Source organism: Phacochoerus africanus, chromosome 2 (genome assembly GCF_016906955.1).
Source record: "Phacochoerus africanus isolate WHEZ1 chromosome 2, ROS_Pafr_v1, whole genome shotgun sequence".
In the NCBI taxonomy this organism is placed as follows: Eukaryota; Metazoa; Chordata; class Mammalia; order Artiodactyla; family Suidae; genus Phacochoerus; species Phacochoerus africanus.
Genome location: NC_062545.1, coordinates 219,765,398 through 219,784,561, shown reverse-complemented (window position 1 = coordinate 219,784,561; position 19,164 = coordinate 219,765,398). Strand labels below are relative to the sequence as shown.

Sequence of the window (19,164 nt, the reverse complement as noted above, 5' to 3'; positions counted from 1 at the left end):
TCCATTTTTTAAGTATATAGTTCAGGCATTAATTATAGTCACATTGTTGTACAACCATCACTACCATCTATCTCCAGAACTTTTTTATCTTTCCAAACCTAAATTCCATACTCTTTAAAAATTAATTCCCCATTTTCTCCTCCCCTAGTCCACGGTAACCATCATTCCACTTTATTTATCCATGAATCTGATTATTCTAGGAACCTTATATAAGAGGAATCATACAATCTTTTTCTTTTCATGTCTGGCATATATTTCACCAGCACAATGTCTTAAAGGTTCATATATGTTGCAGCATATGCCAAAATTTCCTTCCTCTTTAAGGCTGAATAATATTGTATGGATATTACACATTTTGCTTACCCATTCATCCACTGATGGACACTTGGGTTACTTCTACCTTTGGCTATTGTGAATAATGTTGCTCTGAACCTGGATATACAAACTACTTGCTTTTTTTAAATTACAACTACCAAATATGTAGTTTCTCAAAGATACAATATCATCAAAAGCAACATACTACAATCTATTGTTGAAACTGTGAACCTCCTCAATCTAACAGTCTGCCTGGTGTTCAGGGATGTCACATACCCCATCTTTCCTTCAAAATTTAAGGAGTTCCCATGTGGCACAGCAGAAACAAATCCAACTAGAAACCATAAGGTTGTGGGTTCGATCCCTGGCCTCGCTCAGTGGGTTAAGGATCCAGCGTTGCTGTGAGCTGTGGTGTAGACTGCAGACACAGCTCAGATATGATGTTGCTGTGGCTGTGGCATGGGCCAGTAGCTACAGCTCTGATTCAACCCCTAGCCTTGGAACCTCCATATGCTGCAAGTGCAGCCCTAAAAAGAAAAAAAATTTTTTTAAGTATCTCATGGCTCTCTCCGAGTTTCCTGTGGTATCCCTGTGCTCTTGGCAAACTATTTGGGAACCATACCCTACGATGTTAAAGCCACAGTTATTTGAGTTTTCATATGAGCAGAAATCAATCTTTACATAACAAACATTACAATCAAGTTTGTTTCTCAGGAGGCTTACACTGGAAATTTTTGAGTCTTCAAGTAAGATTTTGTCATATGACAATCCCTAGGTAACTTATTCTAATGGAGATATATATAGAGAGATATAAATATACCTCCTGTTTCTGTTTCTCTGGAGAACCCTAATACACCCAGAGAGTCACAGGTTCTTTGACACTTATCCTTCTTGATCATGACACGTCAATAGGCATGGGAAAGCAGTGGCAAAGTCAGGAAGAAATGTCAACTTCACGCTTAGCACATTGTCCTCAAGGTTAAAATCCTTTCAGAGCTCACCAGTGTCCTCAAGAGAGATCCAGACTCGTTGGTATGTCACTCATGACCCTTAAGCTACTGCTTAATCCTTTCCAGTCTTATCTCCCACCAATGCACCTCCCCTCAATGTGAAACCAGATAGAAATCCATGAAGTACACCATGACTGCTCCCCTCTAGCTTTTGAGTGTGCACTTCTCTATACCCAAAGTAAGTTACAGACAGCTCCTGCTCTTTCACAGGCATGAGTGTGCACACGCATGGGTGCACACACACACACACACACACACACACACACACACATGCACAGGACATACTCTTCCATGACTGTTAAGACTAAATGCTCACCCTTTAGATGTCTGCCTAGATAACCCACTCTCCTCTCAGATTCACTTTTCAAGAACAGGCTGGGAAAGCCTCCAAATCCCCCTAAGTATATCTCTCCAGAGACTTAACTGTGCTTTATTTTAACTACCCATTTATTTGTCTGAATTATCAACTCCTTGAGGAACAGGACTATGTTTTATTATGTTATATTCCCCAAATAGTGATTCACCCATAACATATGCTCAATAATTATTTATTGAGCAAATGATTGAATGGAGTTCAAAGAGTCCTATATCACCATTCTCAACTAGTTACTGCCTTGGTTTAGTAATTGTCAACCAAGATCTGAAAGGGACATATATAGCCACTAATGACACCATCCAGACCACTGGTGGTATCCAAGCTGCTAGGAGGAATAATACAGTTGCCTTCAACCCTTTAGCCATGCCCAAGCATGCACCAACCATACAAATCCACTACAGATACCACAAGCCTGGAAGCTGAGCAAGGAGTCAGAAAACTGAAAAGAGGAGAATCAGGAAGCAGTGCTAACTTTTACATGAGAGGTCCAAGATGTATTAACCCTGAGAGTTCATTTTTCCTTAAGTACCTTCAGGGTTTTTTTTATATAAACCATGATTATAATTATAACCACTTCTAGTCATCATTAAAGTAATATTCCCAAAATCCTTATTTCCTTGGCAGTGTTAAAGTTATTCATTCTTTTTAGATCTTAGTTCCATTATCAGTTAATCAACAATAGTATACAACTCAGGGCTGTTGTGAGGAATAACTGAGACTATGCATTGGAAAGCACTTAACATGGTGCCTGACATGCTAAGTTGTGATATAATAAATGCAAGCCATTAATATTATCACGTTACTGCCAGTCAGGACTTCAAACACAAACTTACATAAAAGCAAGCCACAGTTCACTAGTCAATCATGAGCTAAAAGTTTTACTGTGCCTCAGACCCTGAAAATACAAACACATGAGCTTGACATTAAGCAACTTAACTTGCCACACCATAAACATAGCAACTCGACAATGACAGAGCTATTTTAGATGCAGCCCGCAGGGAAAGTGTTTCCTATACTTAATACTAAATATTAGTAGCTTTGAAAAATGAACAACTCAAAACCAAACCTAGACAAAAATAAGTAAAAAAGAAAAAAGTTACACATACATTTAGTTTTTGAAAAAATCTACCCATAGAAACCAACTTCTTCATACACAGAAATATAGACACTAAAACAAACAATTTTGGGGTTACTTGCATGATATACATCATTATTCACTGTATTTGTATACATTATGAATTAATGGGATGAATGGCTATTCACAAGCTAACAGTAATTTTATTTGGTGGTATAAACATTTAAAACTAAAATTATAAAGATACATAAAGGGATATATAATTTGCTATTTTAGGTAACGAAGCTATATTATACGTGGGATATACACATTTTTCTAATACACTTATCAATTAGCAGTATAACTTCATTAAGTCAACATTAGTTTCTAGAGAGAGCATGTAATTCAAATAACTTATTATTCTCCAAAAATTATCCTTAATCTAAAATTTGTAACTCAAACACTCTTTAGTTAAAATCATTCTCTATGCATTTCAAATTAACAAGTTTTTCTAGTTCTTGAGCACGGAAATACATCTTTTCATTACACTTTTCTAGCCTCCTTCTCTCTTGTCATTAGCTATATTATAAAATTATGGTTCTACTCTTAGAATAATTTTTAATCATTTTTATATACTAGTTCCTCATTTTACTGGCTATTAAAAATTTCTCCCTTTTTAATTCTTTTCCTTCCAAGAACCACCCTTCTTCTAGTACCCAACTAACATAGTGGCAGTTCTAGCCACCCATCTCCTTCATGGCTTGCAGAATCCATCCCCTGGTGAGCCAGGTCAGAGTTTTGTATATCCAGAGGGCAGGATCATGCTAAACTTGCTCTTGCCCTTGCTAACCACCATCTACTTTACCTCCCTGTTTCTGATCTTTCTATCTCATCTTCCACTCTGTTTCAACAACCCATGAGATGTCACATTTATCACTGTGGCTCCCTCATCCTCACATACATGTACATATTCACATCTTTTCCTAGAAAGCTACATATCATTATAAAGCCATCAACTTTGACTCAACATTAAATCATGTATTTTTCCATAGGATTTGCTAGTAGAGAAGACACTAGGGGAAGAAAACAATAGTATCCTAGAAATATAATCCTACCTTTCCCAGGATTTGGAGGAAAAGGGCTTCCAAACTCCTGCTGCTTTGGCTTTAAACTATGTGGCCCTGAAATGCCTCCAGCCTGGGTGACCTGGAATCGTGGCTTCCCATTGGTAAGTACTTGTCTCCTGGGGCTCAAGGCAGGCAGATGGATGGGGCTCTCATTCATATTGCTCTGAGGAGCCATCCCTCCTCCTGAGGGCATCTTGAGATGGAGGCTGTTAGCAAGGTTTCCAATAGCAGGGCTTGGTGTGTTGCCACAGGACGAGGGGCCAGGAGTCCCCGAGTGGGTTCGGATGGGAGGAATATGTTGGCCACTGACCATCCCAGGTCCCTGAGGGGTTCCTGATGTCCGATGGAGACTCATGCTGCATGACCTTCCATTCATTCTGAAAAAACCTGTAGCCAGGTTGGTCAAATATCCAGTGACACTAATGACTCCTTTCAGGCAAAGTCCAATAAGTTATCCATGATGTAGCTTATTCGCCTGTTTAAAAAAAAATAAAGGCAGGCATTTTTAAAAGTAAAAAAGAAAATAAGTTATAGTGAGTTTTCAACCTGTACAGTATTCACATGAGGAAGAAAAGAAGCACTCTCAGCAAAATTTTTTATTTAAGAACAGGGTTATTGAAAACATAGTTCATTGGCAGCACTCTCCCCTCCTGAATTCAGGGTAGACATGGATTATGGATAACTGCATTGTTTGGCCGGGGGCGGGGGGGTGGCCACTGAACCCTTCCCAATACAGAGCTCTTAGCAACTATAAGCAATCTAACAACGCCAGCAAAATGAAACTTATTTTGCTCCATAGAGGATATGTCTGTACTAGTTCATTTTTGCTACAGTGTGAACTGGGAAACCGTTCATGAGCTGTGAGACTAGTACTTCAAAGGTTCCAGTAAACAAACAAAAAGCTGATATAACCTATAAATGAGATTATGAGGAGATTAAACCATCTCAGATTTTTACAATTCCTCGATTTACAAAAGATAAAAATACAGGCCTAGAAATCTCACAGAAGCTACATATATCATATACCCAAATATTCATAGTAGCATTAGTCTTGTTTCTATACTGATCCTGAGTTGTAAGAATGGAAAAAGAATCAACATCACAATAATCTCACTTTCCATTAAGAAAGATCCTAGGAAAGGAAGAGGCTGTGCAAAATGTCATTTTATGGAAAGCGTAAGGACAGAACAACCCTTCTAAAGTTGAGTATATTCACCATGCACCACACATGGTAAGTGGACAGTAATTCCACGAAGTTTCCATCTACCATCCCACCACCTCACTCCTCAAGTGGCAGAGGGAGAACCAAAAGTAGTGACATGGACACAGGACATCATCATCCACTTGTATATAATGTCAGTACTCCCTGGTTATAAATCAATAAGAAAGACACTTTCCTTCCTTGAGCATTAGTTCCCCAAAATGTATGTAATGATGTCATTAAGTTCCACTACTCTCAATAAATGACAGGAATAGTCACAATCTATATTTTTTTAATATAGACATGATAATCATGGAAAGAAGCCAAAGCTGAACAAACACAAGCAATACAGACTAAGCGCAAAGTAGTAACAACCAGATATCCTCAACTGTATGATTCCTACCTTATCTATGATTTACTCAAATGTCTCAAGTGAATATTTCCAACTCAACTTGCAAATGAATGTTCCATAAATCATCAAGGACAGGATATCAAAGAAGTCAAACTTGTGAAGAGTTTTTTTAAATCATTTTGGAAAATCAAAATCCAAGTATCCCTTGCTTTTCAAAAGTTTACTTACATGACTTTACTTTCACAAAAGACTTAACCTAAGAATCTGTTTCCACTAACCAAAAGAAATCTGAGGAGGATTTTCACTTCTGTGAAAAAAGGCGAAAAGCAAAAAGAACATTCAGCTTTTTTGTTTTGCAGGGGGCCATTATAGAAGCAGCACTCATCCAAAGCAGCAAGAATGGCACCATCAAGTTCCTTCCTGGTAACTATACTCAGCATCTTAGCTTCAAGCCACCATAGTGCTAAACTGTGTCTGTGAGCATCTGTGCTTTATCTCGATTTATTTTTGTGCATCCCTTAGCAATAAGTGTCCTCAGGTAACTGCTTCTTCACTTCACCCCGTTTCAACTGACAAAACATTTCATATGAATGCTTTACTTCCAGATAGCAGGGGAAACCTGTAGTATTTAATGTTCAAATCAAGCACTCACTATGCCTTCTGCAAAGCTGATTCTGAGGGAGAGTTCTTATGTTGAAGAACTTTAAAAATTAATGCCAATGTAAATCTTGAATGTTTTCTTCATCTTTATCATGGCTCAGTGGAAACAAATCTGACTAGTATCCATGAGGACACAGTTTCAATCCATGGCCTCGCTCAGTGGGCTAAGGACCCAGCATTGCCATGAGTTGTGGTATAGGTCACAGAGGCGGCTCAGATCTGGTGTTGCTATGGCTGTGGCATAGGCTGGCAGCTGTAGCTCTGATTTGACCCCTTGCCTGGGAACCTCCATACACTGCAGGTGCGGCCCTAAAAAGAAAAAAAAAATTTCCATCAATCCACCACAATTAATACTGACATGCCATCCAGTCCACAGAAAAAATCCTAGATCTCACTTCTGTCCTTCACTCCATTAACACAGCCAATAAGGGACAAATAAATCCAATACAGATTATCTAAACCTGCATCATTTAAGCTTGCTTACGGAACAATAAGAAATGAACTCTGGTTATCAGACTGCTTATAAGGGTTTTTTTGGTTTTGTGGGGTTTTTTTGGGGGGGTTGGTTTTTTGTTTTGGGGGTTTTTTTGTTTGTTTGTTTTTTGTTTTTTTTTTTTTTGCTGGAAAAATTCCAGTGCCTTTTCTGCTGTGTCCGTTTAAAGAATTCAAGTATATTACCAGCTAGTCTAATGATTCACAGGTTGATTGTGGGCAAGAGTCATTTTAATGTCTCTGTACTTTGCCAGGAAATATTAGCCATTTATTATTCACTCATTGATAAAACAGTATTTTGTGAGGCACTTGGAACCCTACAGAAGAAAGCCCTTATTCAGTACCAACCTCCTCAAAAAGGCAAAATAAACACGTTGTATTGGCAATTTGTTGAAAAAGAGGAATTATCCAACATGACTGGAAATATGACTCACTAAGACCACGGTCCAAGTGACAAGCGTCTGCAAATTTGCAGACTATGCACATTTCAAGGTTTTTAAAAATGAGGGAGTCAGTTTTGGCAGCAAGATCATATACAAGCACGAATTCTCATCAAAAATCTGGATTAAAAACATATAGGTAAGTACTTAGCATTAGGTTAGATCATTAAGAAGGCGAGTTTGTAAGAAGGAATAACTAAAGTGCTAAGAACTTAAAGTATCAAACTCATACTTGCCTGTCTTAGGCTGGATATTTATTTTATATTTATTTTTTATAAACCATACTCCTATTTTAAATAGATTTAAGTTGAAAGTAAAAATAACAAAAACAAAAATGTACTTAAATTTTATTACTAAAAAAGCAATGGCCAGAAAGTAAAGTGGTTAATACCATAAAGAAAAACCAATAAGTCAATGGCATGTGAGCTGAGAAAAACCAGCCTCAAGACAAAAATAAAATAAACTGTAAGAGAAAATATTTATAATAATCCACTTCTCACATCAATTATACCAACAGATTTTTCAAGCATTATATACCAACACATAAAAGTTGGTTCTGTCTATTCATATTATAATATTGTATATGCTTTTTGGCCAGGCCACATGATCACATATAATTCTAAGACCACTTAGTAACAAAAAAGGAATAAACACCTAACTTTTAGGAAAGACACATCCTCACTGAGTCAGAGTGAACAGAATAGTCAACTAGTAGTTAGACACCTGAGTTCTACTTGTCATAAGTAATTTTTAACTTCTCTGGACAGTTTTTCACCCACAAAATGAAGAATTTGGTGGTAATCAAGCATCTCTTGAAATTTTGTCTGTCCAGATAATTAAGAAAAGGAAGATAAAGGAAAATACTCGCTATGATGAAGGATAACTATGTATATTTTACACCTAAGGCCCTTAAATCAAGGGGACAGGGTAGAAATGAAAGCAAAAATAATAGTAATCTCTGCCAATTCAATCAAAGCAAGAGCTAATAGGAGGCTTTCAAGTCAGCAATGTGCTGGAGGACAACACTCACCTTGAAAAATGAATTTTAGTGTTAAATTTTCCTTCACTTTGCCAGAACTAATCAGTACCATAACTTAGCTGGCAAGATTCCACTGGAAGAGCATCTTTCCATTTAAAAACTTAATCAAGTTCTCCAACATTACTTTCTCCTCTGTTCTCCATCCAACTACTCTACCACAGGCTATCAACAGGAAAAAAGAAGAAGAAGAAGAAGAAAAGAAAAAGCAAGTAATATCCAGAAGTATAAATTTAGAGTACTTTGAATCTGGCGTATTGATATATTTAGATTTGTAATACTCCACTGGTTCAAACAGTGAAAATGTTCACTTGTTCTGCTAAATGAATCAACATGAATTTTAAAAAGCTTTCCTTTTGACCACTTGAAAACTCTTAAAACATTCTCCTCTACATCAGGTCAGAGAGGAAATTACTTAACTAAGGAAACCAAGGCAGAAAATCACTTAATAATGATTTTTATTAGATTTCTGGAAAAACTATGACTTTAATCAAAGTACAAGATCATGATTCTACCTTCTACCCACAGCTTGAGGCACTGTTCCTCATGGATTAAAAGATTAAACAAAGCAATGTTAACTCATCCATTCAAGAAAATTCCAAAAACACAAGTTCCATAATGTCTATTTAGAGCCAAAAGCCTTTCCTTAGTAAATATTATTAATGGACTCTATCTAGTGTTATAATTCATCTGATGAGCCAGTTAATTATTAATTTTCATACATCATTTCATTTCCTTAGGCTACATTTAGCCTTTGTTACATTTTCCATTACTTAGCCACAAGCTTTTCTTACTCCGCATAGAAAACCTGATAATAAGACACAAAATACTGGTCTAGCAAACAAACTGCTGTTGGGCTTGCTCCCTACATATATAAGTCAACTAAAATAGAGTTTTTATTGATTCTTTTTATTTTTTTCCCTTCAGGTTAATGATTGTTTAATTTAATTAACATTGCCTTTTCAACATTGGCTGCCTTGATCGCTAATAGGCCCATGCTATTCCCAGGGGTTTCTCTAGTTACAGCTCTGTAGCCAGAAGGATATAGAAATGAAAGCCTATTGATAGATAATATAAATTATTCTCATGCACGGCTGCAGTGTGAAGCACATTTTGCAATTCAATCAAGGACAGATAGAGCTGAATGTTCTTAGATCCTGAGAGTTCATTTTAATAAGCAGAATGTACCTTGTCCTAACACAGGTGACTGACTCCTCAGAAAAGATTATATAAACAAAAACCAATTGTGTAAGTCATTTTATTGGCAACAATATAAACATAGCTATATTAGATGTCACCAATAAATCAAAATTATTCTTGTCTGCAATTTTAACAAGAGGAAAGTGCAAACATGTGCCTGTGAAGCTAGAGGATATTATAGAGGAAATGCATTGGATGTGTACAATATCATTTCTCTAAATTGAAAGTATATTATGATAAAGTAACTGGCAACAAAGTATAGTTGATCATTACTGTGGTTTCATAACTTTATTCAGGGAGACTGACAGATTCACAGACTTTACAATATAACTTATACAGAAACAGGGCTGGAATAATTCCACATTGCTAAGATGTAGAGTGGAAACTTAGGGATGTTACACCTGGTAACTAGTACATGTAAACCATATAGTAACTTGGGCACTCCCAAGATCTAATGTAGGTAATTCAAGAATATTAACATATTTATTTTGAATACTAAGATGTAATAGCTATTATTCAAATAATATAATCATCAATAAAATGAAGTCAAAGAGGAGGTTTAGCTTTGAGTTATACCTATTAAAAGTATGAATACAAAGTAGTGTTCCATCCAGAAATTCAAGACCATTTTACCAAAGGCCACTCAGAAAAGATAATATAATGAAGTTATGGATCCCATCTAAGAGAATTACTTATTTATTTTTATCTGTGGATTCTAATCCTTTGCTATCAAATTAGAAATATATACATTTTAGCTTTTTATATAAAATTTTCTCAAAAATAATCTTCCCTAAGTTTATAGTGTAAAATATCTGGCAATGTCCCTTTAATCAAATTACTGCTATGATTCTACAAATGTAGATATTAAATATGGACAAGACATTTAAGAAAGGAAAGGAAGAGGAAGGGGAAAGAGTGACAGAAAGAAGAGAGGAGGGGGAATGGAAGGAAGTAGAAAAAAAGGAATGACCAAATCTAATGCTGGAGTTTATTCTGTAGTTAGTCAATCCTAACTTAAAAATCAAAAGAAGCACTGAGAACCTTCTACACAGTGGTTGCAGATTTCTAGATTTCAGTGATTACAGATTTCTAGAATAAATTCAGAAACTTCAGGAAAAAATATTGCTGGAGGGCAACATTAGAAGTTCAATAACCTCTCTTTGAATCTACTTTCCACACTTCAATGCATCCATGCAACTCTCATAGTCCCCTAACTTAGTAAATGTCACTACTTTTAGTAGTAATTACCTACAAGTACTCATCGAGTTGGCTTCAGTCACTAACTAATCAATGAGTACAGAAAATTCTAGAAAAATATGGCCTACCAAAAATGGCAACAGAGAGAGGGATAGTTAGGGATTCCCTTGGTCAGCTGCAAGAAATCCCACAAAATGAGCACAAACTTGAAACCACAGATTTTTAAGACAAACATCAGTAAGTTCAGAAAAAGGTAACCATGCCTTGACCCATTTTGAACATGGGCCATAATTTCCTAGATCTACGTCTAACAAATTAGTTTTTCTAAAGCAGCATTTTTCAAATTGGCCACAATCTATTGGTGAGCCTTGAAATCAATTATTCAATGGCAAAAACATTTTTTTTTCTTTGTCTTTTTGCTATTTCTTGGGCCGCTCCCACGGCATATGGAGATTCCCAGGCTAGGGTTTGAATCGGAGCTGTAGCCACAGGCCTACACCAGAGCACACGGGATCCGAGCCGCGTCTGCAACCTACACCACAGCTCACGGCAACGCCGGATCCTTTAACCCACTGAGCAAGGGCAGGGACCGAACCCGCATCCTCATGGTTCCTAGTCGGATTCGTTAACCACTGTGCCACAACAGGAACTCCGCAAAGACATTTTTTAATGAATTATAACCAAATGAAATAAAACAGAAGGAAGCTATCAATGTGCATCAAATACATTAATGGTTAAGAACTGTTCTATTTCAGTGATTTATTGGTATACATGTCTACATATCTATATGCATATAGTGTGTTCTGAGTAAGATAAAAATGTATTTTCTGGTGGATTACAGTAAAAAACATACAAGAGCTATAGCTATAAAAGCATTTGGACTATCTGCCTATCCAGGTACCTACCAAGAACAGCTATAGATACAAACAGAATTGAACAGCCAAAGTAAAATAAATTACAAAATATAGCTGTAATGAAAGGAAGATCTAAATGTATGACATTTTTAGCTTTATGAAAAATAGGGATTAAATAACACACTGTTATCTTTCACTTTGTTATCACTGTTATCTTTCACTTTGTCTTTTATTTAGTATCGATTGATCAGTTGTGCTCTATAAATATTAACCAACTAACTAATAAAATCAAGATCAAAATGACTGACCATTTTTAGATCTTCCTTGTTGCAGAGGGTAGATGATCCTCCTTGGAATAAAACTTCATTCATAAAATGCTAAAGGAGGGAAAATTTAAATTAACACATAATTGCCTTTGAGAACTGAGTTTTTTAAAATGTGTTCATAATGTGAGTTAACCATCAGATCCTATGAAGAGGAATTTGAAATGGAAAAATGAACGCATTCACTATGATGTCACCACTGAATTAATTACCTGAACTGTGAAGAGTGAATACCACATGGCCATGATTTGAGACACAAAGGCTTCTTCAGAGTATAAAAGTGACTGGCTGGAGATATTTTTCTTAAAAAAAAAAAAAATCTCACACAAGGAGATACATATGCTATAAAATACAGCAAATGAAAGTCCATTCTCTGTTATCTAGTGTGCATAAATAACTTCTCAGTCCATGTGCACAGCTATTTGTAAAGCTAAAAATCATAATCCTTTTAAAGAGTAATAAACACCTACCTATGGAAGATTCTAGAAATAAACTTAATTTAGTACTCATTAAACCAAATATTCAAGTACATTAAATTGTCCCTATCACATGTGTAACTGAGTGATTTCTTTCCTTCTGTATAGTCAGTTATTGCTTAAAAGTGACCAATGTAACTATTTTTAGCTGCTGGTAGACAGAAGTTTTATACAAGTTAATTTATATTCACTGACATCACTGCAGAAGTATGAACGTCCACAACAATGACTAGGCCCTTAACCAACATGACAACATATTTATTTAAAAAAAAAAAAAACCTACATGAATGACTCAGTCAAGTTACAGACAGAAGTGGAATCTATTGGTCATGCTGCAAAGGTTGGGAAAACATTAATCCACTTCTTCACACACAGGAATAACAAGAATTCATACATTGCTCTGGGATCTGGTTAGTTTTCTGTGTACAGTATTTAGCAGGTCTAGAAATGAAACTTCATAGTCATGGCTCAGAACTCCAGAAATAACTGACAGTGAGAAAATCTGATCTCTTATCAAGAAGCCTGGAACAGGTTCTGATCTTGCACTGCAGTCCTATCTTCCCATCTGCAGTTCATCAAGGCTTGCTGCACCAGAAAGAATGTGCAGTTGTTCCCATTTTTGGTCTTGAAGAGTTCATGTCAGACAAGAATGGCCTTACCAGTTTTCATTACTTAAACACTGCTGGCAAATACTTAGAGCTTTCATGATTCAATTTCTACAGACAAATCTCCTAATTTTGTTCCCAAAGGAGAACATGATTGGATCTTCCTTTCTGTTCATCCTAGATACTCCCTTAGAGTCAAATTAAGTGGTCTTTCCACACCTCCATCCTTTTGTCTTCTTTTTCCCCAAATCCAGATCCTATTCACCCTCCAGGTCCAGCCCACCTTAGACCTTTCCTGATCCTCTCTTAATCTGTTTCTGATCTGTAAAATTATGAGAATTACACAATTATACCTACTTCATAACATTACAGAATATTAAATGACATAATGCATGTTACTAGTTTAGCACAGTGCCTGATACATAGACGGATGTACACTCCTTACTTTCTACATCGCCTTACTGTTATCTGCCTGTTTCACTTTCTATCTAAATTTTAATTTCATTAAATTTGGGAAGTATGTCTAATTTATATTTGAACTCTCCCCAGCCCTTGTAGATACACAGAATATTTTATATTACACCTGTACTTTTAGATTTTTCACACTGTATGTGTCTTACATATTTATTTTTCATATACATACATATATATTTATTATATTTATACTTATCAAACTGCACTGCTCATCTACACTTAGAAATATAGTATAAATGAAATATATAATTATATATTTATATATCATATCCTATGTTTGTCATTTATTGCCTGAATAAATATAGACTAAGAAAGGTGTGATCATAAAGTCATGAACCCTAAGCTTTGTGTCTTGTGGAACCAGTTTAATTACAGTTGTGTGCTTCCTGGTCTTTTCCTCCTAATCTACTCCTTTATTAGAACATAGAGAACATAAAGTAGCATAAAAACTCTATTCCACTCTTCTGAGCAGGCATATTATTCTTGCCTTTATCTTGCCATATTCATGAACAATAACAAATCCTACCTAAAAGCCACAAAACAAATACATTTATTTCAGGACTGATACCAGGCACTTCTTTAGTTGTAGGGGTTGTTGGTCCTAACTGAGATAGTGCCAAATGTATTTTGAGTTGTCATGGTGGAAGTTGTTCCTCAGCATTCTCCTTGCTCACCCTAAGCAGGTTTCACTCTACAGTTTCACTCAAGTCTGTTCAGTTTCCCTAATCGGTCATTAGGATAGAGAATAGAGCTTCTGTTCTAATTAGTGTCTTTTCCCCTAATTCTATCATATTAAGTAGTGCTTAACCAAATAACTTCTGTAAGCCAAACTGTTCTCATAAACTTTAAAGGGGAGTCCAAATTATTTGACCTACTAAAAAGCTGTTATATCAGCAAAAGAAGCTAGACCCAAGAGTGCAGAGTGAATTATCCCATTTACATCAAGTATAAAAAAAATAGGCAAAATTATTACATCTGTTAGAAGTTAAGGCAGTCATTACTCATAAGGAGAACACAGTGACTGGAAGGGTTGGGGGAACATAGTAGAAGGAGGGAGTAAGAGTGATGTTTCTGGAGCATTGATAATGTTTCATTTCTTAATCCAGATGCTGGTTATTCAGTTGTGTTCAGCTTGTGAAAACTCATCAAGCTTAAGATATGTGTACTTTCTCTGTATCAGCATTTCATTTTATCTCAGTAAAAAAAAATTGATTTTTGTGTCAACTCTGTCTCAAGTAAGTGGAAAACTAGGAAAACTTGAAATTTGAGCACCTTTTTATCAAACTGCATGTTAATATCATTTGAAAGACTTTTTTAAGTTTCATCCTCCTGGAATGAGTAAGGCAGCATGGTTTTATTATACATTTCTTATGTGCTATTTATTTATTTTTTTAATTTTATTTTCAGTCCTGATTGTATCGATGAGCCTACCAAACTTTGTGAAAAGTTAAAGTCCTGTATTTAAAACTTCTTTATAATCTTCTATAGAAAATAATTCTGGAAATACTGAAAATTGACTTCTCCAAAGTTGAGAATATGCACAGGATGCCACTTTCTGAATGATCACCTTCAAGAAGTACTCCTCCTTTGTTATGGAAGAGTTACAAACTAACATTCCAACTCCAGAGATAAATAACTACAGTGTTAAAGAGACAACACCAGAAAGAATGTCCTCAGATTTAATTTACTAGCAGGAAAGGACATTCAGAGAAAAAAGGCTGAGAACACTGAGCTCTCTTCTGAAATGATGGAAGGACCACTTTCTGCCATATAAATGAAGACACAGCTGGTACAAAATATCATTTTTCTATTATTTAACCTCCCCACCCTGCCTATTTTAGCCTAATAGGAATATCACCCTCTAGGTGAACCCTTGAGTCCATTCAAAAAAACAAAAACCTGCTTTTCCTATTTGGAATAATTATCACTTCCTCCCGAGTAAACCAAGTGACCCCAAGTATTTGATTTCTGACAAACCCTTTATTATTAAGGAACTTGGATGGCATCAGGGATCAGAGGGAAAAAAATGCTCTCTCAAACTGGCCTAAGATGAATCAAGGAGAGGAGTTACAGCAGTTATCAGATTTAACTACTCACACTGCAGTATCACTGAGTCCTCTGAGCAACAAAGGAAAGGACTTGCTACTACTAAGGGAAAGCATTTGAAAGTAACTGGAAAAGAAATTCCTCATTCTTCCTTCAAAAGCTAGTGTTAGGGCTAGTCTGGCTTCATAGACAACTAATGAAAACATACGAAAATTGTAATGCATTCTAAGGTGATCCTTAAACTTCAAGAGTTCCCAATTGCAAAAATAACAACCAATATTAAATAAATATTAAATGGCCTCAAACATTCACTGTGGAAGAACTTTTTTCTACAAACTTTGGCAGGTTCCACCTGTTTCACACATCACCATAAGTAAATTTGGAGGGAGAAAAGAAGAAATGGCTAAATTTAAACCAACACAAATCAACTGTATACCAAAAAAATTTCCCCGTTTATGGAAAAAAAAAAGGAGGTCCAGTGGGAAAAGCGCCAGAGGGGTAAGAGACGTCTGGCTAATTCCCAAGGCAGAAATCATGACTCATCAAAACTGTCAGAGGGGACAGAATGAGACTGCATTTGTCTTGAGTCCACCTTCAGGCCAAAAAATGCTCTATGAAGTGGGAAAGCTGACTGTTGCCCTGCGACTGTGACAACTGACTGTGAGGCCCTGGGCAAAACTACTAAAAGTCTCCGGGTCTCAGTTTTCTCATCTCTGGGTGATCACCAAGATCCCATCAAGCCCTTCAGTCTATACTTGAGATTTTCTCTTTCCAAAACATAAAGGGAATTAGTCCACTGGGGGGAGCTGCAGAGCATTCCTCACCTCACAAACTCCAGAGCCCCAGGCCCAAACTCTGAAGAGATGCTGCTGTCCTGGAAGAACTGGGGGAGAGCGCTCAAAGCCCTCTTCTAAGAGGGGGGCTGCAATTCCAGCCTTAGTCCCAGAGTTTCCGGAAGTACTCTCCGCCCCTCTCTCCTGCCCCCCGGGTATAGATGCTGCTGGGATGAGGTCCCAGTTGATGTGCAGGAAACCTACACTGGGGTTGAAGAACACAGAGGAGGGTAAGGGAGGTGGGGGGAGCCTCTCCAGACGGGAGGAAGGCTGGATAAGTCAGGAGAGGTGCTCCGGACCTGCCAGCCCAGAAAGAGGCGCGTGGGACAGGCAGGAGAAGGGTTTATGACCCCGACAGCTTGGCCAGCGGGGATCCCAACCCCGTGCCCTAAGCTCTCTGGTGACGAGCGAGGGGCAAGTCCGAGGGCAGAAGCGTCAGAGCCCGGCTTGGGACATGCTGCTGCGACTCCGTTATTCACTTAGCCGCCTCTGCCCCTAACCCTCGGCCGTGTCCGCAAGCAAGCGCAGCAAAACAAAACAAACTAGTGCAGGCTTCCTGTTGTGCAACCCAGTCCTGAGTAAGTTGGGGCCGAATGCATGCCGCCGCGGCTGGCGGTTGAAAAACCCAACAGGCAGAGACAAGCGCGCTGCCCGGCTCAAGCCCGGATCCAGGGAGATCACAGCCCCGCTCGCCTCTCGGGAGCGCACGCCCCCGCGCCGCACACAGCAAGGGCTGCGCGGGCCTGGAGCTCCCAGCGAGTTAGGGTCCTGACCCTAGTTCTTTCACTTCTCCACCCTAAAACACCGCCCCCCCACCCCACGTCGAGGACGCAACCAGGGAAGCAAAAACCGACCTTTCAGAAAGTTTCTTCCTACAGGTACCTAATTGAATCATCCATAGGATGACAAATTCGTCGGGGCCAAGTTTTCCAGACACTTGGGTGACTTCCTCATCAGGGAGGTGACTTGTCAGCTCAGTGAGTAACTTGGAAGTGTTTCTCCAGGCAAGGTGTGTGTCTAGGAGAATGCTGGCTGCTCACTCACGCTTTCCAGAGAACGGCCCCGGCCCCGGGAGGCTTCAAAATACACACAGGGTCATTTATAGGGACGGTGTGGAAGACAAAGTCCCTGAGACTGAGACATTTTCCAAACAGTGCTGACATTTTGTCGGGCCCTATAAAAATTTAAACGCGAGGTGACAAATCTGGTGGGGAGTGTGCGCGTCTGAATCTGTCTGTGCATTTTGAGACGTGGGAGGTTAGAGTTACAGACCTGTCGGCTGCCAGTCGCTGGACCGGTCCCCAGGAGAAGTTAACGTAGCCCCTATTCGAGGACTTCTCAGAGCAATGGGGAGGGATATCGGCTTGGGTGAGACACAACACGGAAAACAGCCTTAGTTAGAGATCCACAAACACGTGGAACTGGAAAAGGCAATTAAAGAGCCCCCTGTTCCCGAGAGACCTCATGTAACCCCATCAATTCCCACTTCTCCAAAGTTTCCCTACTGTGGGACTCATGGGTGGCTTGAATGACCATGCCCTTGCGTTCTGCAACTTGCCCTGATTGTGTAGCCTTCTGGACTTTGTAGTTTAGAAGAGAAGCCAAAAACAAAAAAAAAAAAACGCTTCCTAATTAGAAAAACTTTAAAACCTTGTCTTTTTGTCTTCTATAGTCGACACTTTTAGGCAACTGACAAGAACACAGCTTGATTCCTAATTCAGAGTTGCTATCTATCTCAGTAAACAGATCTTTCAGAGAATCTGGGTGTTGGGGTGCATGTATTTTTAAACCCGAGCAAACGCACCCAGCTCAGCGTGGAAAACTATTTCTAATCCCTAGTTTGTATCTATGAGCGTTTTAACTCCCCCACACTCTTAAGCGCCCGGCTTCTCCCGACACTCGCCAGCGAGCAAAGTTCCTATGGCATCCACTTACCAGGTAACCGGGATTTCCACAACAAAGCCTGGCGTACGGGTCCCTTCCCGGCCAGCCTAGGCGAATGACAGCAGGCGGCCAGCACTGGCGAGGAGAAACTTGGGTCTCCAAACCCTTCAAGGCGCTCCCGAGCTCTGCCTCCTTCGGAAATGAAAACTCCCATCCAAGCCCAGGGACTGAGCGCCGAAACCCGGCCCAAGTGCCGTGTGTGCGCGCGCGTGTGCTAGGGCAGCGGCGGCAGGGGGAGGAGGAGGCAGAAGTGGGGTGGCTGGACCCTCCGCATCAGCTCATTCTGCCGCCCCCTCCCCCGGCACACACACGCATACACAAGCAAATAATGTTTTTAAAAAGTTGAGTTTCGACTTTGTGCCTCGCGCGTCCTGCTCATTCTCGCCCTGGGCTGGGAGGTGCGTCTGGGGCCCGGCTCGGGATGCTGGCTAATTGCTTTCCGCGGGTTCTGTCGGAGAAGCGCTGGTGCGAGCCTAGACGGCTGCTGGCTGCGAACCGTGTTGCGGGGAGGGGCAGCGGTGGCGGCCTCAGCGCCGTGCCCTGCGCGCCGCGTTCTGGGCTGCCCGGGCGGCGCAGTGTGGACGCGGCTGCAGAGAGAGGGGAAGGGGGAAGGAAGGAGGGAAGGAGGGAGGTGGCCTGGGAGGGGTGTGGATGTGTGTGCGGCTGCGAGGGCCAGCCTGTAGCCAGCTGCTTCCTGAGTGTGAGTGCGGGAGGGGGAGGGGGAAGAGGTGGGGGCGGGCTTGCTGGTCACCAGGCCGGCCAATTCGAAGGCCGAGCTTGTGTCTCCTTCTCAAATGTGTTCAAGCACACAGTCCTTACACTGTGCCAGGGAGTCTAAGAACTCCAGAACAGTGTAACGGCAGGGAGAGACTTCACCTCCTCTTGGGCCTTATTTGTTGAACAGGCTTTTTTTTTTTTTTTTTTAACATGAAAAAGTGTCAACATTTCACAGGAGTTGATGTCAAATCAAACAAGTTTTTTAAAAAAATATATATCCGGTAGTAAAATGGAAAGAAAAAGAAAAATGGCAAAGGGTCTTTCTAATATTGGATGTACCTAACTTCAAAAAGTATAGGTGAAGATGCCTTTGGCAACTTTTTAAAGAATAGGCAGAGAAGAGAAGAAGGTGGTGGAAGTGACACAAGGATG

At 39.2% G+C, this 19,164-nt stretch overlaps 1 protein-coding gene across 3 annotated transcripts in view; it reads right to left on the bottom strand.

Moving 5' to 3' along the window:
• GLIS3 (GLIS family zinc finger 3) overlaps positions 1–18,642 on the bottom strand; it is a 486,532-nt gene extending 467,890 nt beyond the window's left edge. The window contains exons 1-2 of one of the 3 annotated variants that reach the window (XM_047767694.1): positions 18,007–18,642; positions 3,871–4,357 (exon numbers count right to left, since the gene is read on the bottom strand). In XM_047767694.1, the coding sequence (XP_047623650.1) occupies positions 3,871–4,258 (388 nt within the window). In that variant the 5' untranslated portion in view covers positions 4,259–4,357; positions 18,007–18,642. Of the gene's footprint in view, positions 1–3,870; positions 4,358–11,622; positions 11,685–18,006 lie in introns of those variants that run through there. The other 2 variants (XM_047767695.1, XM_047767696.1) reach the window with 2 other exon arrangements.
• Between the last annotated feature and the right edge of the window lie 522 nt (positions 18,643–19,164).